The sequence below is a fragment of the Mytilus californianus genome, unplaced genomic scaffold, assembly GCF_021869535.1.
Source record: "Mytilus californianus isolate M0D057914Y unplaced genomic scaffold, xbMytCali1.0.p SCAF_2, whole genome shotgun sequence".
In the NCBI taxonomy this organism is placed as follows: Eukaryota; Metazoa; Mollusca; class Bivalvia; order Mytilida; family Mytilidae; genus Mytilus; species Mytilus californianus.
In genome coordinates this window covers 28,446,406-28,469,036 of record NW_026262668.1, presented here as the reverse complement: position 1 = coordinate 28,469,036, position 22,631 = coordinate 28,446,406, and the positions used below count along the sequence as shown (strand labels likewise).

General features: G+C 32.5%; 1 protein-coding gene across 1 annotated transcript in view; it reads right to left on the bottom strand.

Moving 5' to 3' along the window:
• Positions 1-22,227, bottom strand: part of LOC127729616 (peroxidase-like) — a 31,149-nt gene extending 8,922 nt beyond the window's left edge. Inside the window, exons 1-10 of the mRNA XM_052237465.1 lie at positions 22,218-22,227; positions 9,635-9,904; positions 7,933-8,053; positions 6,943-7,038; positions 5,579-5,748; positions 5,180-5,365; positions 2,820-2,874; positions 2,005-2,105; positions 932-1,030; positions 20-136 (exon numbers count right to left, since the gene is read on the bottom strand). Coding sequence (XP_052093425.1) covers positions 20-136; positions 932-1,030; positions 2,005-2,105; positions 2,820-2,874; positions 5,180-5,365; positions 5,579-5,748; positions 6,943-7,038; positions 7,933-8,053; positions 9,635-9,899 — 1,210 coding nt within the window. The 5' untranslated portion in view covers positions 9,900-9,904; positions 22,218-22,227. The remainder of the gene's footprint in view (positions 1-19; positions 137-931; positions 1,031-2,004; positions 2,106-2,819; positions 2,875-5,179; positions 5,366-5,578; positions 5,749-6,942; positions 7,039-7,932; positions 8,054-9,634; positions 9,905-22,217) is intronic.
• Between the last annotated feature and the right edge of the window lie 404 nt (positions 22,228-22,631).

Here is a 22,631-nt window from a genome sequence, read left to right as displayed (position 1 = left end):
GATGCACCATATATCGTACCAGCATTTTGACAATAGTCATCGTCTGGATCATCGCCAGTCAGAGAACATATGGCGTCTGAAGACCTGTCCTTTGGCAGCAAGTCCCCACCTGATTCTGATCTTACTTTCATTTTTCCTATAATAAAAAAATAATAACAAAGCTGATTAAGGTCATATAGTTCGATGTTAAATAATACTTTCGTTGTTCAAGTAAGATATTTTACATTTCAAATTGTTCTATTCGTTTACTCTAAATAGATATGAATAAATGTACACAAAATACTCTCTATGGTGAACAACTACATAAGATACTTTTGAAGGTCCGAACCTAGCTCGCAGGATATTCTTATGAGACTGGAGTGAAACGTAATGCATTTACTATCATTTGGGTTGGTAACGCTTCTGGTGGACTATAGGTCACAGAGTGTACAATTCGCTCATTAAACGCGGATGCTTAATAGGCTATACTACTTAGATATATTAATCCCGGTCTAAATATAATGTTTAAATAGGTGCCTTACTTTGACAAAACGCACAAGATCCATTTTTTTCAAGTGAAACATTGTCAAATTGTAATTTCAACAAGATAATACACTTTTGTTAGGATAAATATGTTTGAAATGCATATTTTAACTGTTATCCACAGAACCAGCATGTGTTACCAGAATAATATTCATCAAGTAGGCTCGTGACCAAAGGTAAGAAAAGTCAGATGATACAAAACGTTGAAGCATGAAAAAAGATAACATAGTCAAGCACGCCTTCAACCTTATGGAGAATAAAATGAAGTTGAAAAAAACACATCTTATGGATTTCCCCCCCCCCCAAAAAAAACAAACAAAAAAACATACAAAACAATTTCAGAACACATTCCATGATGGTTTAATTCATTTAGTAACACATATACACTTTATATGGATTTAATACTTACCTCCCTTGCGAGTCTTCAGTGCTATAAGTTCATCCTCTGAACTGCCATAAACCATGCTTGCATCAATAAACGATGTTATTTCATTGGTGAGTTGATTACCTATATAAGATACGAAGTAAAGGTCAATTCTAACAAGACGTATTTTCACACATCAAGGAGACATCTAATTTATATATTTACACATTTAAAACTATTTCTTTAAATATGTGTTATTTGAAAAGTCGAATTGAGAAAAAAAAATGACGTAAAGGCAAATTGCAAGGGTAGTGTATTGAGGAGCCAGTCTTTTGTAGACGAAACGCGCACGCGTCTGGCATACACAATTATTAGCCTGGTATCTTCCATCAGCTTTTTTTCTACAGAAAAAATAGATTATATATGCTTGATATAAGTATACCTTTCTTATAAGTTGATTTCGATCATTCTTGTTTTGAAATTACTCGTGTACAGAAGCGGGGATTGGTGTGTACTGATGGTGTCATAAGAGTTTACGTCTTATTTACTGGTCAAAATTACTTTGATCAATATTTCGGAGTTCTGCTAATTGATTTTAATTGACGTGGAATGTGATTTTTTAAGATATATCTACGCTCATTACAATATGAAACATTGAGAACTTACTGGAAGATTTACCGAAGATTTGTATTTCAAATTTTATAATCTAAGTAGAGGGTATATATTATATATGAATTATGATTTCAGCGATTGTATGGATATTTCTTATTTTTAATTTAAAAAATGAAGGCGACAGTTACTGTAGTTTACCGATGTTTAAGGTGGTACCAAACACTTTGACTAAATTTTTTTTTGGCTCGTTTGATATTCATAGAATTTTGACAAAATATTTACTTTGACCCTTTGACAAAAATATGAAAATTTCAAAAAACTTGAACTACACACTTTATCGGATAAATTTCATTGGATATATAGCAGTTTGACAAACACTAATTTTGATCATTGAGAAGCTTAATATTCCCTTAACAATAGAACGTGATTAAAACATTCAACTGATTTTTACAGAGTTATCTCCCTGTAGTGTTATGTACCACCTTAAATGAAAGCAAAACGCGTACCATTAAGGCTCAAATCTGGTGCTGGAGCTGATCTCACGAATTCCATACACGTTATGTTTAAGTCAACATCAGCTTCCATTTCTATCGCCAAACATTCATCCCTGTTTACAAAACAAAAATTAGAATGTTCAGAATATTAAGATATGAAAATAAAACTGTTAGAAATCATTTTTAATTATCAACTCTGCTATTTTGTTTCAATAGAGATTGTTTGTGGCCTCTTCATTTATGTACTATTTGTTTGTATCTTGGAACAGAATTTTAAATGAAAATGTAACAAAATTTCAGATCGAGGGTTATTACCCCTACCACTATCGATCACATGAATACTAAAAAAGACCAGGATGCCAAATAAAAAAACGAGAAAGCAACAAAAAAAAACCATGCCAATGACAATATTTTCGCATAACTCCAAATCTTTTCAAAAAGTCCTCATTTTAAAAACTTAAATAAAATATTAAGAATAAGATATGAGTAACAGCTTATTCAAATTGTATTTACCTAAGCATGCAAAAATGAGTGTTGTAAATGAAATATCATTGTTAGAACGTTTGTTGTAATTTTATCGAACAATATTTTCCGAAAGGACTTTGTTTTATTTCATTATTTTATAAAGTTTAATGAGTTAGTGAAAAAAAAATGGCAGGTATTTTCTTAAATATCAACATATACTTAATATACTTTGTTGTATTGAACTGAAGAAATTTAAAATATGCCTACTGCTATAATTTTTATCCAACATTTTTTTCCTGTTAAAAAGATAATACAGCAATTGACAGAAAGGGGAAAAGCAAAAACCATTGGAAAAATATTACCTAACGATGGGATCCTTGTTATCTGTACAACAAGCAATATCTGCACCATCTTCACCTAAAAAAGTATAGTTGAAAACAATCATATCGAAAAATCGTGAAACAGATGTATAGAGACACACATACGTTCATTTTTATCTATAAAGAAGTCACTCCTAACTATCCTACTACCTGTCGATACATTTATTTTTGGCATTGCACAAGTCATGTCTTCTTTGACTGTTCATGACGTTAAAATACTAAATCCCTGGGATGTATTTTAGTTGATTTTAGTCTCTGATGCATGATTTTTTATTATTAATTGTTTTGGCTTTTAACTAGCTGTCAGTAACTGCGAGTACTCTCAAATCGTACTTTCTTTTTAATTTGACCTGTTGATACTATTTGTAATGCTTTTTTGTTATTTAATGTTAACATGGATCTTGTCTATATACCAGCTTTGATTATTTGGTATTTAATTACTACAAATTTTCACTTCTTCGTACTATGAACATCAAAATTATTTCATTTTTCCTTAGATGCTGTTCTTGGACCTGTACAGGAAGTTTTATCTAGCACTAATTGTATATTTTTATTGTTAATATTCACCCGATATGTACCAAGTGTTAGATTAGTTTTATTGATATTAAAGAAATTTCTTGGTATTCCTAAACGGAAGATTTTATACACACAGAAGAAGAAGTATACTTAACAACAAAATTATTTTCATTTACCTGTGTATAATATGACGCAGGTTTCTTCAAAAGTGATGATTTTCTATAAATTGTTTGAAATTTCACAGTGATATCATACTTTAACTTTGTTTAAACCTGTTTATTTACTTTTGACTTTAATTATTTATCCCTTGTAATTTTTTATTAACTGTGTATTTGCATTCAGGTGTCACAGGGCAAATTTATTCGTTCATTGTGTGTTAATTTACGTTTTTTGATTGAGTTAAGCCTTCCAATTGATATTTTATAGTGTGTTTTTCTATGTTGTGATGTTATACTATTGTTTCAGAAAAGGGAGAAGGTTTGGTTCCATTAAAACGTTTAATCCCGCTGCAAATGTTTGCACCTGTCCTAAGTCAGGAATCTGATTACAGTAGTTGTCGTCTGTTTATGTAGTTCATACGTGTTTCTCGTTTCTCGTTTTTATATAGATTATACCGTTGGTTTTTCCGTTTGAATGGTTTAACACTAGTAATTTTTTGGGGCCCTTTATAGCTTGCTGTTCGGTGTAAGCCAATGCTCCGTGTTGAAGGCCGTACCTTGACCTATAATGGTTTACTTTTATAAATTGTAACTTGGATGGAGAGTTGTCTCATTGGCACTAATACCACATCTTCCTATATCTATTGTATTATGTGACATGGCATGAGTTAATACAGTTTGTTATTTTTTCACTTCACAATCGTTCAAAATAGATTTAACATGATAATACAAAAGTACATGCTTTAATTGTATTTTTCAAAGGGAACGAAGTTCTTACACCCACACACATTCTTTTATTCATTGTAAGATTTTCAAATTTACTTCTCATTCCAGCACACTAATTCATTGAACACACACACACACACAAACGCATACACATATATATCTATCTATAATATTTAACTTCTACTTCGAAAATGTTAACAGTTTACATTCGGAAAAATTATCTTTAAGGAAAACCATTAGTCAAAAGGTAAGGCATTAATTAAGCGACTTCCATCGTAAAACCTACCCTATTTATAAGAGGCATAGGAAGAAATAGGTCATGTCAAACCAATAACTTCTAATATTTGCCATAAAGTAAATATCTTTTGGTTGAGTGAAATTTTATATCTTTTACTATTTGATCGCAAAAACAGTTTTCACTGATTTTGATATTTTCCCCAAATGACGCATATCTTTAAATTGTATTTTTGTTGTTGTAAAACAGACGTGGCTGCATGCAAATAACTAGAAGTTATTAAAAAAAAAGCATTCTTTTCTGATATATCTTCCATTATCGAATGTTGGTTGTTATTTGAATGTGGCTTATTTGAAAATCATGTAAATTGAGATGTTTAAGAGTTTCTGAGAGAGAAAAGTGTCTTTGTGAAATAATAACTGGTCAAAATCTTCCGTATTGAAGGGCTTAAATTGGTCTTTTATAAAATTCGATAATTCAGACTGAAATTGTCATCCTTTTCCAAATTTGCAATGAATGAAATTCATATGACATTCTGTGCTTAAAAAAATGTTCACGAATAACGCACAAAATACATAATACAAAGAAAAAATACTTCGTCTTACTCTTACTTTGAAGGACCAAAGAATTGAATGTTGTAACATGTGATGAATTACCATGTACATGATCTTAAAAGATAGGTACAAGTTCACTTAATAAACACATACCTGAAAATGTTGGTGTGAGTACAATATCGTGATCAATAAACTGTCCCCAGTTCATGCTCATCAATGTGTTGAAAGGTTCCAGAGGAGTTTCGCCATCTGCACTAGTTGCAGCAAATACTGCATTACTAAGTGCCCTTGGACCTGGCAGTTCTTCATTCGGAACAACGCTGGTTCTAGGTTCATCCACTACAAAAAATATATCCAAATGTTGAGAAGCTTAACTAATGAATGACTGATTTTTAATTAATATAGAATATTTCACTGTTTACAAATAGGGCTTAAAACGTTACGTGTAAAACAAACGCTTTTATCTATTAGGTATTACTCAGATTTCACAATTTACTCGTTACGTGTAAAACGATTTTATCTATTCAATATTATTCTTCATAATTTACTCACCACCATCGCTGTACACTTCAGTTATAAATCTAGGTTGTGTGGTTAAAGCTGCTCCCCAGTCAGGATTATTTTTGTTATTACATGTACCATCTAAAGTTCTGTATTGGTCAACATCAGAAATTGCTTGGCATTCACTAGTTGTCGTTCGTTTTCCTCTACTTGTAAAGTATCTGAAATATCGAGAATAGAGTTGTACGTTGACATGAAAATGTTTACAACTCTTGGTAACACGACGGTGCCACATGCGGAGCAGGATCTGCTTACCCATCCGGAGTACCTGAGATCACCCCAGGTTAATGTGGGGATCGTGTTGCTCTGTCTTTAGTTTTCTTTATTGTGTTTTGTTTATTGTTGTTTGTCTTTTAGTCTTTGTCTTTTTTTGCCTTGGGTTGTCAGTTTATTTTCGACTTCTGAGTTTTCGGTATCTTTCGCCCCTCTTTTTTGTCTTTGGTGGATAATTGTTTCATTGGCAATATTAGCAAATCTCCATATATATTTATACCGTTTATATTAAATTGATTAGGGACGAATTATTTTTATATATAGTTTAGGTTCTTATTTGTCGCTGTAAGCCGTGTTGTATTCACTTATCCGTGTACCGCTGACCAACATATTGCATTGAAACAGAAAGTAAACCAAAGAAGACTTACATAACGATCCATATGATTATTCAATCGCCACACAACTAACTAGTTCAAAGGTGATTTAAACAACACATCTTTATAGCATATACTTTATTTTTACGTGCTATATAATAATAAAGTCATATACTTTAGAGCTATACGGATGTTGACAGAAGCAATATGTTGTTCGTTGTTGTTTGTCGGTGCTTGTACGTCCGGTATTGTTGGTTGGTGTGGTTTGTTGTGTTGTCCTGCTTTTTTTTGTAATTCCTGTTATCTTCTTCAAGTATTACCATGATAATTTCGAGTCTTATTAACCAATAATTTGAACTCTTGTTTATTTTTTCTTGTTCGTTTTGCCAAAATATAGTAATCTAAATAATGAGCATGTAGTTCAGTGGTTGTCGTTGGTCGTGTCCGTCATATTTGTTTTTCTTAAATTGATTTGTTATAAATAAGATCGTAAGTTTTCTCAATTGAATTGGTTCGTATTTTTCATATTGGTGCCTTTTAAAGCCGACTAAACGGTATGTTTTTTTTCATTGTTGAAGGCCGTACGGTTGCGTATAATTGATTAGATCCACTTCATTTGAACTTTGGTGGATAGTTGTTTCATTGGCCATCATACCACATCTTTTTTTTTATATTTAAAAATATAATACCGATTCGATTACATATGGTATCATCTATGGAATTCGGATTATTATAGTGAAATGTCATAGATTATTATTACGTTTTTACCTCTCCTTGTTGCCTCCGATGATTTGATCTGTTATAGAATCCCAAGCATTGGTGAATTCTGGATCCTCACTGAGTTCTTTTAATGTCAAATCGGTTCTATAAGAAAACAGGTAAATAGACATCTTTAACCAAAGTATTTGAGTACATTGAAAAGAGATGGATTGATTGATAGATAGATAAGTTAACTGCTTAACAAATTATCCTGATTGTGTCTTAATACTCACGGGCAAAGATGGACCCTGAATGTGACTCGCAAGTGGAATGTGACTCGTAATTTCAATATGCATGTCGTAACTAATCACACACAAATTTAACCATACACATTTTGTGTGTGTTGTCCCATTTCAAGAAGCTGTAGTTAAATGATTGTCCTAAGTAAATGTGACATAAACTGTCTGTAATTAATGTTTTACGTTTGAGTTTTGTCGTTAATCAGGTCGGTGTTTTTTTCGATTATTTTTTTTTCACATAATGTTATTTTGGGGTCTTTTACGGCTGGCTATAAGGTACGAGATATGCATATTGTTAAAGGTCGTACTTTGACCTATGGTTGCTTAAATCAACGTCATTTTGATTCTGGTAGATATTTGTCTTATTGGCAATTATACTTCATCTCCTTATTTTATACTGGTTCATTGCAGTTCAAAACAATGGCGACAAGAAAGTAAAACTGATACAAATTTGAGTCTTTATCGCATGAATACACCACCATTACCAACATCATACGTGAGTTGGCGAGCGTTTTGACAAATAGTTTATATTTATGAAAATATAGCATTACAGCGAAAATAAAAATCCAATGGGACAGACATTTTAAAGCACCAAAACCAGTATAATTTCATGTAACTTCGATAAAATGCATTAGTTGGAAATTAATGGATAATTAAGGATACTCATAACAATCGCCTTGGACGAACACTAGATTGTCGTAAACTGTGTAGGGTCTCTGTTTTGAGATTTTTTAATTTATAATATCATTTAAATACTCACAGCTTCACAAGGTTCCTTTTAGCACAGATAGTCAAAAACCCTAGTTTCTGGCGTTCCATGGATTCTGGGGTGATCTTGAATAGTCTGTTACGTTTGCCTTGCTTCCTTTGTCCATCAACACCTAATGATATAGTAATACTAGGAACTTTAGATATTTGCGTTTTAACCAAGATCAAGTTCAGAGCATATGCATTTTTATGTCGATCAGATCTGTTAAAAGTATTTTAATAATAAAAACTATCTTATTTGTGTTATTGAAACACTCCAAATGGATTTAAATATCATGTGATCTCAGCATCTAAAAATCTTCTATTATTATATTAACTAGTATATGCTTTTGAAAATACATATGTTTGTTTACTGTGCGATTTTTTGTTTATTTGTTTATTCCGCATTGGATAGAGGTATAGAGGGGGTGGTTGAGATCTCACAAAACATGTTTTACTCCGCCACATTTAAGCGCCTGTCCCAATTCAGGAACCTAAAGCCTTTGTTAGCAGTGTATGTTTTTTTTTAATTTTGGTTCATTTGTATGTATCGGAGTTTATATATAGATGCTTAATTCTACGTCATTTGGACTCTTGGTGTTGGTTGTCTCATTGGCAATCAAACCGCATCTCCTTATTTTATATAACTATGAATTAACGTCATATGAGTTTTCTCAAAGCGTTAAACATCCGTTTGATATTTGTCAGTAAAGAACAAAGTATAAGCACAACTAATACAATTACTACATGCAATATGAGATATATTTAGAAATAACTTCATAGAAAAAAAGTTACTTAAAACGTGTTTAGTATGATTGGGTTGCTGTCATTGTCTCTCTTGTAATGCGAATAATATAATCAATGGAATAAATTATCTTTAAGAAAGACCAGATGGTCGTTTGAATCATGAGAATAGATTTTATACTGCTAAATTCCTTTGAACTGAAATAAATTAAGAATTGAATGTTCCTTTTTATGATTAAATGGTTTGTAAAAGCTTTGACCGAAGCACATTTTGAATGAAGCGCGGATGAGCTTCATATAAAAAATGTGCGCACGATCAACGCTTCTACAACCCTATAAATTTTTTTAAAATCAGCCAATCAAAATAAAACAAACAAGTAATGTTATTATGAGAAAACGAAGATTCTGCTGTATTTATAAACATTGGTGTAAAGTGTCAATACAACAAAACGCGGATTTCTTTCTAGTCGTTTCTAAAATGAAAGAGCTATTATCGTTCAAAGAATTCATTATAAATGACGGCAGAAGCCTTATAATTTTTTTCCATGTGTTCATTTCTTATGGAATTGTTATTTCTTTGCTATATTAAGTTTGGTTTTGCTTTTGTTTTATGTCACAAACTAATTATGTTTATATGACAATAAAGATATTATTATAAATAATAAAAGTCTCCGCCGACCCGTGATCTTTATATACTTTTTTGTATAAAATGGGTCAACTTTACAGATATATCACCGATAATTTACAAAAGAAGCAAGCTTATATCGATTACTGGTATGTAAGATGATTTTAAGATACTCATAGAAGGTTGTTGATTACATCTGCTATACGTTTTAACTGAAAGAATTTGATTGTAATCGAAATTTGAAATTTTACAGTGACGAGGACCACAACGTTAAAAATGAATCGTGATGTTGCCCTGTAATTCAAAGCTACAAAATATAGTTAATTATTCACAGGAAATATTTAACCTTTATTTTTGAACTCCTTTTGCTTTTTTTTAAATGACTCGAATTTTTCTAAACAGTTTGTAAAAGCTGTTTCCACTACTGCAGTAGCATCTTCCTTTTTCATCAACTGTTTTTCTTTCTCTCTTTCCTCCAATAGGTCCACTATGTCCTCTAGTGTTTCTATCTTTTTCTTTGTTAGACTTCCTTCATGTTTAGATAGTCCTTCGCTTTGATAAAAAATTACCAGAAGTACAATGACAACCCCAATTTTACTTGTTACCGACATCTTGTCTGAAAACACAATGCCACACAATTTTATTAATTATTCATAATAAATGTCATGGATTCCCAGCAAGAACATTGATAAATGTCATTGCATCTCAGCAAGAACATTGGTTCTGTCTAAGATAAACAAACGAATAAAAGGATCCGGACATAACGTATAAACGTATAAAAAACAACACGAGCTTACCAAAAACGACATATACAAAAACACAGTATATTTAAAACAATAGGGCTCAAAACATCAACTTCAAACCATACGACTATAATTTGTGTATACCAGTAAATGACTAAGTCAGGGATTTCGCTACCACAAATTACTTAAAATCTTTAAAAATTCTTTCATTGATAAAATGATTTGGGTTGGAATTGTAGAAATCATATTACATGTACAAATGGAATATCACATCCTGATTTTTACGACAATGTTGTTTATAGAGTCCGTAATATAAGATACGATCAATGTAAACATATTGATCCCTTGAATAAACGTATTCTTTGAATATTGTCTTTAACTGTACTAACATTGACTTTGTTATCAGTGAGTTAAAACATAACCAAATATGTATACAATGAACAATTATGGTCTAACATTCTGTTGATTTAGCAATTTTTTGAAAGTTTTACTTTTGTCATACAGTTCATGATGTCTTTAAACTTAAAATATGTAGGATGTGTACCAATTGATACTTTAATCTGGGAAACATGATTTTTTTGTTAGTTGTAATTGGCTTTTAGGACTACCTTTGGGTAACTGTGAGTACTTTTAGATTGGTACGTGATTTCTGTTGTTGTTTTTGTGCCTTGTTCCGATCTATTCAGTTTAGACCTTTCCCACAGATTTTTATAGTTTGTTCTTTTGTTGAGGTCCTAGGTTGGGAGAGGGAGTGCGCATCATTCTATATGAGCCTGTCCCAATCCAGGAGGCTGCATTTCAGTGGTTGTTGATGAAAATTTCATACAGCTTCTCACATGTTCAGGTCAATATGCATCCATGGCTTTTAATTTTTGGATTTGAGCGTTCCTGATGAAGGTTAGTCCGGAAAATCAAATTTATAAAGTACTATTTTCATTGACAGAAAAAAAAGACACATATTTAAAGAGTGATTATTTCAATAGAAGTCTCATGCATGTAAGCTCAGCTTTATAGAAAGATGGGAATGAATATAAATAGTATTGCACGAACTCATATTAAAGACGAGCTGCGTTGAAAGGTAAACCTTCCCTTGCTATACATCATGCATCTGTCGTCACACCAGTCCACAACGACATATAGTCCCAAAGCAAGAAATATCACAAAACCAGTTATAATGTCAGATTGATATGGGGAACATAAGGGTTCCCTGACAGAGTCGAAATGTTTCTCGTGAGTTGATGAATGGAGACACTCTAAGAGTCAATTTTGGCGACCATAGAAATTGTTATGTCATTCGTTCATAGTTCATACTCATACATTGCAATGTTGTCAGACGAGTTCATAGGGGTATATTCGTGTTGATGAAATCACCATTATGAGAACACATTGTGGCTTATTAAGTTTACTGAGACACAAGAGAGTAAGAGACTTGAGGGCAGATGCATATCACTAGTAGCAAGATTTCAGTCTGAAACGGTCATTTTGGTCTGATCAAGTCTGAATCAACTGAATTTACCGCTAGGGAAAAACGTTAAGACTTTTTAAGACACTCAGACGCTGTTCAGATATGTCGTGTTCAGTCCGTTCATTCATGTCAAGATAAACAAGACAGAAGGCTCTAGCTGTTAAACAAGATATGTTAAGACGGTTTTAGACGAATTCAGACCAAACATAAAAAGTAATGTTCAAAATTTTCAGATCGGGTTAAGATCCGTTTAGTGTGTCAGAATGATATTAGGAGTTACGCCCCTTCATGTGGATGATACATTTTAATTATAAAAAAAATACAATATAAATGCTAGAATGAAAAACGTATATTTTTAATAATTAAACATAAAATCATTGGTTGACTTTTTATTTCTGTTGGTCTTTTTTTAAGAGATTAGTGATTTTGTTTTGTTGAGGAAATAACTTATTCGCCTATAACTGTTTATGATTTTATTTTATTTTTTATTTTCTGATGTTAATTTATGTATTTATCTACTTATTCTTTGAAAAGAAGTAATTGCAAATTTTAAACATAACATTATCAAAAGAGTGAAAACACCTTATAAATTTCATGCGTCTGAAGCACGTTTCTGGATTTAACTTCATCGGGAACGATCAACGTAAATACAAATATGTTTTATGTCAGATAATTTATATCGTTAATTTCGTTATCTTTCGATACTTTCCTCTAAAACTTAATAATTACTTCGTGGCATTTAGTAATCATTCCCCGTGCGTGCTATTCTTTTTATATTTGGACAACCGTCTTCTTTTTTTTTTTGCTTTTTTTTCGTAGTGATGCGTAGTCACCAAGGCCGCATCAGGGAACCATGTCTCCGAGTGCAGTTAATATTCTGAAAACTGCACTTAGACCGTGACGAGACAATAAAACTATAAATAACATACCATCGGAAAGAAGAAGATGTTGATGGGAGGGGGCGGGGAGGAGGTTACAGAATAGAGAATGAGTGGCAATAAATATAAAGAATAGTGAAAATGGATAAAAAAAATAAAGAATAGAGAATAATAAGGTGCTTGAATATAAAGAATTGATAATAATAGACAAAAAGTTTAAAGAATAGAGAAAATCGGCATAAAAAATTAAAGAATAAAGAAATAAAGGACCCCCTCCAGATCCTCATAGAAGTTTTCGTTAAAACAATACAACCTAATTTAAGTTCAGCATCGAGTATATATCCTTGTAAATGCGTTAATCCTTTCTTTCATTTTAATAACAATTTTATTTAATATAAAATAATTATGTATGTATTTGTTTATTCAAGTTGCACTATAGCAAATAATTCTTCTTCGTCTTTTTCTTCCTATAATAGTAATAAATGTATTCGTTATTTAATATTTTCTGTCAATTAAGATTGAATTCGATGGCACGTGCCACTAATCAAAAATGATCCTTAAACTATCAAAAACTTGGCTATTACAATGGCTATTTCACAATTACATCATATGTACACCTGTCATGGTATCATAGCTCCGTTCATGTATGTGTAATTTAAGGTTCTGACACATTTTATAATAGCTTCTTTCTGAACACTTCTGACGACATTGTTAAAACTGCACGAACATATCACAAAACCGCAAATTTAGTGGTTAAAAAATAAACGATAATGACAAAAAAATAATTAAAAACTAAAAACAAAACAAAATTCTGTTGGAAGTAGCATATATTTACATGTATAAATTGTCTAGTGCTTTTATTACAGCGGTATACTTGTTTTATACACAGACCATATTCTGATCATATTCTATGCTAAGATATTGACAAGTCAGAAGTAAATATGTTAAAAGTCGTTTTAAATCAATTCATTTCACAGCTGAGGCAAATGTTCCTTCCCATTGTTGAATGGAGGTTAAATAAATGTGAACAATAAAAAAGATGTATATTTCTTAGGCATGGAGCTAGGCATTTCTGAAGTATCTTTGATAGCATTTTTTTCCTATCAAAAATGTATGCTGGTATATATGTAACTCTAGGTGTTTACCTAAAATGTTATGTATATGTAAAAGTTTAAGATTTTTTTTTTTTGATATTTGCCAAAAAAAAAAACATTATCCGGAAAACCATATAATGGCGTTTTGTCCTTTAATTCTGTTTTTGTGATTTTCTAACCTACCTTCTAATTGATACGTTAATCCAAACAGTGCAAGTGTGTAATGCAAACATGCAAAATTCGGCTTTGGTGTATCATGTTAAAACAATACCCATAAATTATGATAATTTTCAATAATTTTAGATAAGATTATGCAAGGAAATGTGTTATTGTTTTCTATTTATCTAGCAAAATTGTATCTTTTTTTACACAAAGATGTCGATAAATAAATTTGATACCCTGCATTTATCATGCATTTCAATTGCATATTGTCAAATTGTTAAAAGATCTCCTCCTTAACAGGGAATCCGTTAGTATTGAAAGTCCCTGTCCTAAATTATTGAATTTGTCATTCTGCATTGACAATATTCAATTTATCTTGGTGTAAGTAATACGCACTCATTCGGGCTAACGCCCTTAATGTGTATCTAATACATATTATTTTCTCCCTCGTTTCACCCCTCCGATAATAAAGTTTTTTCTTAACTAGATATCGTAGAAAAACCAAACACAGTATAGGGTTGTGCGTTCGCTACAAGATCGCCTTGAATTTAACATGTTCAACATAAATATATACAATCAGCCATGCAAAAAGGCATAACATTTGTGTCAACTAATTCTGCCTCTTTAAAGGTCAAATGAAAGTTAGTCATTTCACTCTACTATGGAATGAAATGAACGAGAGAACTTTTGACGTGGTATAGTTATAATATAACTGTTCTTTATACTTAATATACTGAGTTTGTACTGCTAGCCGAAAAATCCACTTTGCTCTCTGGATGTCTCTTGGTTTTTGTTTTTGTTTTTGGTTTGTTTGCTATATTATTGACGTAAATAAAACCAACAACTCCTTTTATTCAGATATATAATTTGAGTTCTGTAAATTTCTAGACGTACGTAAGAATGAAAGACGAAAATGCAGGTTTCATAAATGGTCATCAAAGAGCGACACAATTAAAAACAAATAAAAATATAGTTATTACAGCTACAGTCATTTTTTTTTTCTCTATTAAAACATATTTGATACTTTTTGCGCTATTGTCATATATCAAAAAAAATCTAACATTTCCATAAGCTTTCTGTGATTTCCCCGATTCACCATTATGATGTCATGCCACTTGCTATATGGATTCAGAAAACAAATTTACGAAATCTATGACCACACAATTGTAACTGTTCCTATCTTTATTAACAAAATTTAGTGTAAATATTTACAACTATAAAAATTAGTAACAGTGGTGGTCTATTCTGCCCGGAAAACAATGCGGACTAAATCTGTGTACAGTGCACGTGGCGGATCCAGTCTTTTTAAATGGGGGTTCCCAACCAAGGATAAAGGGAGGGGATCCAACCGTATGTCCTTATTAACAATAGGGGGTCCAAAATCCAATTTTCATTGTATATGGATCTATATGCAAGTATATATATACAATGTATACCAGACATTTCTCTGACTGTTTTTTCTTCTTTTTTTTTTAATAAATCCGTTGGTTGTGTACTGATTGATACTTCAGTCTTGGAGAACAAGATTTATTTCAGTACTATAGTTGTAATTAGCTTTGAGCAAACTTCCAGTAATTGCAAATACCCTTATTTCCCTGCTTTGTGTCTATTGTCTTAATGTAAGTTTTTTTTTGTGTGTCTCGTACCGATCTTTTGAGTTAATCTAATTGCAATTGATTTGTGCAGGTTGTTCTAATATTGTTCTGTTACACCACTGTCCCAGCCTCGGGGAGGGTTAAGCGCTCACAAACATGTTATTGTACTGTTACACCACTGTCCCAGGTTAGGGGGCTGGTTGGGCCGGATCCCGCTAACATGTTTAACACCGCCACATTCTGTATGTATGCTCTGTCCAAAGTCAAAGTCAAATGTAATTCAGTGGTTGTCGTTTTTTGCTGTGTTACATATTTGTTTTTCGTTCATTTTTTTTTGTACATTAATTTGACCGTTAGTTTTCTCGTTTGAATTGTTTTACATTTGTGATTTCGGGGCCTTTTATAGCTGACTATGCGGTATGGGCTTTGCTTATTGTTAAATGCCGTACGGTGACCTATAGCTGTTAATTGCTGTGTCATTTGGTCTCTTCTGGAGGGTTGTCTCATTGGCAATCTTCGTTTTTATATCAACCCTGCCATATTCTGTGTGTGTCTATCCCAAGTCAGGAGCCTGTAGTTTAGTTGTTGTCGTTGGTTCATGTCTCGACTCATATTTGATATTTTGTAAATTATTTTGTTATATATAATTAGGCCGTAAGTTTTCTCGTTTGAATTGTTTCGCACACTTTTCACGTCGGGCCTTTTGACAGTATCGGGTTTTGTCATTGTTGAAGGCCTTAATTACGGTTGTCTATAATTGCTTACATCCACTTCATATTTGAACTCCGGTGGATAGTTGCCTCATTAGCAATCATACATTTCTTCGTTTTTATTTATTTACCTGACTTTTAAACTCGTGTTTTGAACCGAGTCCTGAGCATGCATGACATATTTGTCACTGGGCGTTAATAATTAGCAACAAACAATCAACCAATTAAACTTGTGTTAAATAAGAAGAAAAACCATTTGATATTCATTCATTTAGTGGGGTGGGCTGGTAATTAAGAGCTGAAAAATATGCATAATAAGCGAAAGATTAAAAATGTTAATAATGCCCTCTATAAATTTAAACTGACCACCACGGAATAGCCCAACTTAGTGTTGAAAGTAGCGTTAAACACCAATCAATCAAAATCCCTTCCCTAGAATATCAAATAGTCGTCCCTTAACATTTTTTGTCCGTGTAGTTCTTATATTTATCCAGCTTATCGTCATACAAGGATGTCCTATTAAGACTGTCATACCATAAAAACGTTTATAACACAGCTCACATTCCAATATATCTGCATTCATAAATTTATTAATGTCATTTAGACTAAACGACGCCATGTTTGTTATGTGCCTCTGCCGTTTAAACTACCTATCAAAAACGAAGAGGTGGAAGAGGGCCAGAAGATCTTCCCTATGCAAAAAAACAGAAATGGACCTCTTCTGGCTCACTACCGAAGAACAAAAAAACACGCCCCTGTTTCTTGTTGAAGACTGATTTACCCGGTACGTCTAAACACCACCTAGGCCGCCTTGGTGCACTAAGCTCTGAAAACTGCACTAAGCCCATGATGGAACAGTCATATAAGTACCAAGGTCATTCAGTATGATAATGTTGTAAATAAAGAGCATATATTTAAATTTTGGTGTAAATGTATTTAGAAATGAAAGAGTTATAAACATTTTACATGGCACGCGCCGACTTTTGTATAATGTGTCCAGTTATCATAGTGTTGATTGAATCCACCGAAGCTTGACGAGTTCATATAAACCAATACCAATATCTTTATTCCCATAACCATTGCAGATACATAGGTACAGAGAGAATGCAAAATATGTACATGAATATGCATCTATTTACAAAACATATATACAATACAGTGGTTTCCAAATAATATACATTTTAGCTAGGAGGACCCACATGTTTATTTATACACTTTGTAAACTTACATAATCTTTTTAGCTCTGAATTTTTGTTTAATTTGCTCATCAATTTTCTAAACTTTAGTGTATTAACATAAGCCAAATAGTACTTATCAAGGTATAATTTTCTACTGTCGTTAAAAAATGGACATTCTAGCAGATAATGAAATTCGTCTCCAATGCTACCAATATTACAAAGATGACATTTTCTATCATTTCTATTAACATTATTCCACCTCCCTGTCTCTATTGAGAGTCTGTAGTTTGTGGTTCTATATCTACACAAAATAATACTTTCGTGCATATCCAACATATCAAAATATTTTTTTTCAAAATTTAATTCTAACTTAAAAATTCTATAATCTACTGATTATGTAGACTCTTGAAATTGTGTATTCCACAACTGTTTGTATTGGTCTTGTAATCGCAACTTTAGTGCATTTTTTAATCATATATCATTACCAAAACATTGAGAAATCCAAATATTTGAAAAACCACATTCATCCAATATATTTTTAACTTCACTCACAAAAAATGTACATACATTATTAACAGTAAATAGTGTTTTTAATAGTGTATATGCGATAGAAGATAACTTAGTCTCTTTAGCAGATACTAATTTACACCAATAAGATACTATTTTTAATTTAAAGGATATCTACCAAGTTCTCCGTATACCATATAGCTAGGTGTGGAATTTTCAGTTTCAAAAGAAGTTTACAGAATTTCTGATGGATTCTTTCTATAATTTCAACATCACCATGCCCCCAAATTTCACATCCATACAAAAGTATGGGTTTCACAACTTTATAGAAAAGATCTAAGTGACACTGAGTGGAAAGATTATGTATGCGGCCTGATTTCAACACCTTAAACATAGCTTGTGTGGCTTTTTCTGCTAGGTGTTTCTGTGCTATTTTAGTATTACCAGTTCTAGATAATAATATGCCCAAATAGTTAAATTCTTTTAATATTTTCAATGTCAGTGCCGTCTATAGCTATATAAAAATGTAAATTTGACGGCATTCTGCCTCTAGAAAAAATCATCATTTTAGTTAACTTTAAGCTTCCAAATATTACAGTATTCACTGAAAGAATCCAGCCGTTTCTGTAAATCATCAGCACTTTCTGCCAATAGTACTATGTCGTCTGAACTAAGGATATGAATGGAAAGGTTAAATATGCACCAAGATCGTAAATTAAGATTGATTATTATAATGTAAAAAAATATGTTCAAAGTTGGTTCGAAAATCTTAAGAGATTTAAAAGTTATCATAAAAAAGAAGATGTGGTATGATTGCCAATGATACAACTCTCCACAAGAGACCAAATGACACAGAAATTAACAACTATAGGTCACCGTACGGCCTTCAACAATGAGCAAAGTCCATACCGCACAGTCAGCTATAAAAGGCCCCGAAATGACAATGTAAAACAATTCAAACGAGAAAACTAACGGCCTAATTTATGTACAAAAAATGAACAAAAAACAAATATGTAACACATAAACAAACAACAACCACTGAATTACAGGCTCCTGACTTGGGACAGGCACATACATAAAGAATGTGGAGTTAAACATGTTAGCGGGATCCCAACCCTCCCCCTAACCTGGGACAGTGGTGTAACAGTACAACATAAGAACGAACTATAAAAATCAGTTGAAAGAGGCTTAACTCATCAGATGGATAAAAATACAAATACTACAAATACAAGTTAACATTTTTACGGGGCACGCGCTCTTCTTGTGTAATGTCTGATCACCTTGAAAATTGATCCAACCAATCTTTAACTGGTAAATTATGTTTCCTTGTTGCTAAGTAGTAATGATAAAAGGGCTGTTGATCTTTTCTTTGATGCTTTGTTAGAAAAAATATATTTGGAAAAAGTGATTGTTTAATTGCGCTAGTTGAAATAAAAACAGTGAAACAATAGAAATTGGCTTTTACTCAAAGACATATCTGATTTACCTATGGCGTTTTTGTCGTTTGGTTGCTGTCAAATTGAAGTTTATTCCACATCTCCTATAGTTTGAGTTCTGTTTGATTACTTTTTATTACCGTCTCCTCGGAGACGGTATTAAGAGTTGAACGATGGACAGTCTGCGGGCTGAAGGCTTTCTTACTACCTAATTGGAAGATATTACTTACGCTGTCATAATTAAATTTCGTTCATTGGTTGGGACAATTCAAACCTAGTAAATGTCTTTTAATCCCGTAGAGTGTCGGATCTGAACTCTTTATTTTAGTAAATAGATTTGCCTGGTTACCAATCATGCATATCGGTACACAGGTAACACTTATCTATAAATAGCCAAATCTCCTAAAGATTTGTAAACACACACGTGATTATTTCATGTTACGTACATTTTATACGTGAAAACATAAGAAAACTTTTAGGAAAATGCCTTTTTCTTAGGTTATATTTATTTATACTCAGTAAGATTTGATTTGATTTGATTTTTGGTGTTTTAACGCCACTTTGAAGCACCGCTTTTGGGCTATTTCGTGGCGGCCAGTTTTTATTGGTGGAGGAAGCCGGAGCGCCGGGAGAAAACCACCGACCTTCGATAGGAAAACTGACAATCCTAGCCAATTAAGATTGGAGTCGAGTGCACCCGCACGAGCGGGGTTCGAACTCACAACCTCAGTGTTGACTGGCTAGTGATTACAGTAGTAACTACTTAGACCACTCGGCCACCGAGGCCCCCTACTCGGTAAGATAATCTAAAGGCAACACAAACATTTTAAAACGGAGATATCAAATAATTTCTGTTCGATTAATATTAATTTACACAAGAATTTTTATCTCAGGGGGCGGGGGCGGCGGCGGCGGCACTTCGACCTTTCTATGGCAGAGGTGAGCAGCTGAGACATCCAATACCCCACTCTTTATATATATATATATATATATATATATATATATATATATATATGAACAAGTCTAAATTGAAAACAACGTTCAAACCTATGATTGCGTTGGATAAAAACCGCAATTTTTATACGTGTGCATGCAAAACAAATTTCTTGGTAGAGGGGTCTAAATACAGCACAAACAACATTTTCCAAAAGACCAAATGAGTGAAAAAGTATATTTTAACAAAACGCATTTGACTAGCAGGTCGAACAACTGATGTTCTTAAACCCTGTTGACTGCCATTGGCGATTGACAAATAAACGGATCACAAGATGTAACAATTAGATCTTATCATTAATTTATTACCAAACAGCAAACAATAAACTTGCGGAAAAGATGGTATACCGCAAACATGAGGTGCAAACATTTGTACACCATATCCGGATTTCGACAATTAATGTCTCTTCAGCGATGTTAGGAATCGAAACGGTATTTGGAAGGCCATATAATTTACCTCAATTTAGGATAGACTCTTGAATTTTGAAAGAGTCAAAATAGGATGAACGGATCATATAAGTCCGAAGGCAAATATAATACAAGCCCAAACGAAAAAATATAAACAAGTCTAAATTGAAAACAACGTTCAAACCCATGATTGCGTTGGATAAAAACCGCAATTTTTATACGTGTGCATGCAAAACAAATTTCTTGGTAGAGGGGTCTAAATACAGCACAAACAACATTTTCCAAAAGACCAAATGAGTGAAAAAGTATATTTTAACAAAACGCATTTGACTAGCAGGTCGAACAACTGATGTTCTTAAACCCTGTTGACTGCCATTGGCGATTGACAAATAAACGGATCACAAGATGTAACAATTAGATCTTATCATTAATTTATTACCAAACAGCAAACAATAAACTTGCGGAAAAGATGGTATACCGCAAACATGAGGTGCAAACATTTGTACACCATATCCGGATTTCGACAATTAATGTCTCTTCAGCGATGTTAGGAATCGAAACGGTATTTGGAAGGCCATATAATTTACCTCAATTTAGGATAGACTCTTGAATTTTGAAAGAGTCAAAATAGGATGAACGGATCATATAAGTCCGAAGGCAAATATAATACAAGCCCAAACGAAAAAATATAAACAAGTCTAAATTGAAAACAACGTTCAAACCCATGATTGCGTTGGATAAAAACCGCAATTTTTATACGTGTGCATGCAAAACAAATTTCTTGGTAGAGGGGTCTAAATACAGCACAAACAACATTTTCCAAAAGACCAAATGAGTGAAAAAGTATATTTTAACAAAAAGCATTTGACTATATATATTGAATGATAAAAGAACATACATGCAGTTACCCTAGCTATCATATATTTTTTACAATACGTATATATACCTGCCGTGACATAGCTATCATTGTTACGTTATTTCATGGGGAGATACTAGTAAATAGATTTGACAAATATCTTAAACATTTACGAAAGTGATTTTAGAGACATATATACACAATCTCTGGTGATTTTAATTGCATCTGTAAAAAAATATCGACATCTGATTAGTTTCAGATTCAATCATCAACCTTGTCTTATATTTCACCTAAATTTCTCGACCTCATGCAATTTCATGAAGCTTCAAACAGTGACCTTTCCCAGCGACTCATCCATTCCACTCATTACATAATAAGTGCCCCCACACACACCCCAAGATCGTTTGGCTGAGTTGGATGTTGTCTAGATCTACCTAGCTAGCTCTTCCTAGCAAGATATAGCAGAGGTTGAAGAACAGAAGACTAAAAATATATCTAAAAGGGAATATAAGAAGAGCAAAAAACTACTCTCAGACGATGTATGCTAACATATTTTAAGCAATGTTTAATTTCTATGAATGATTTTAAAGGAGATGTGAAGTATACATAATTAATTTAGACAGCAACCCAATTAAGCAACAAACAAAACGTGACAATTTACTTCTAAAGTTCAATCTACGGTCTTCTTCAATGGACATGTCATTACAACATTTTAAAGTTTTTTATCCTCCCAAGTCTAACTATAATATATAGAATAGTTGTGAATATGTGAGCCAAAATTAGTTCCTGTGAAAAAAGTTCCAGTGGAACAAATATCACAGGAAATATATTCTGGGAGAACTTTTTTCACAGATAATTTCTATATGATTTGTTCCATCTCTATAAAATAAGTTCAACAATTTACCTGGTGAAATAAGTTCTGGGTTTGTGAAATTTGTTCCTTACCTAGTGAAATAAGTTCAAGGTTTGTGAGATTTGTTCCTTACCTGGTGAAATAAGTTCCTTGTCTGTGAAATATGTTCCACTGGTTATACAAGTTATCTTTTATACTGAGCATTGTTATCAGTGAGCTTAAAGTTATAATTCAAGTTCATTATAAAAACATGTATTATATTGATAATGTAATAAATAAAAGGTGTAAACATCCAATATGGATTCTGTGGAGTATAGCAAAATGTTTAATTACATTATGCATACAAAAATATCCAAATGACAATAATTTAATGAGGCAGATAAGCGAAGAATAAGAAAAATCCGTCAGAAATTTTTTATAGATCAATCATTTATTTATGAATATTGCAATTCAACATATGTTACT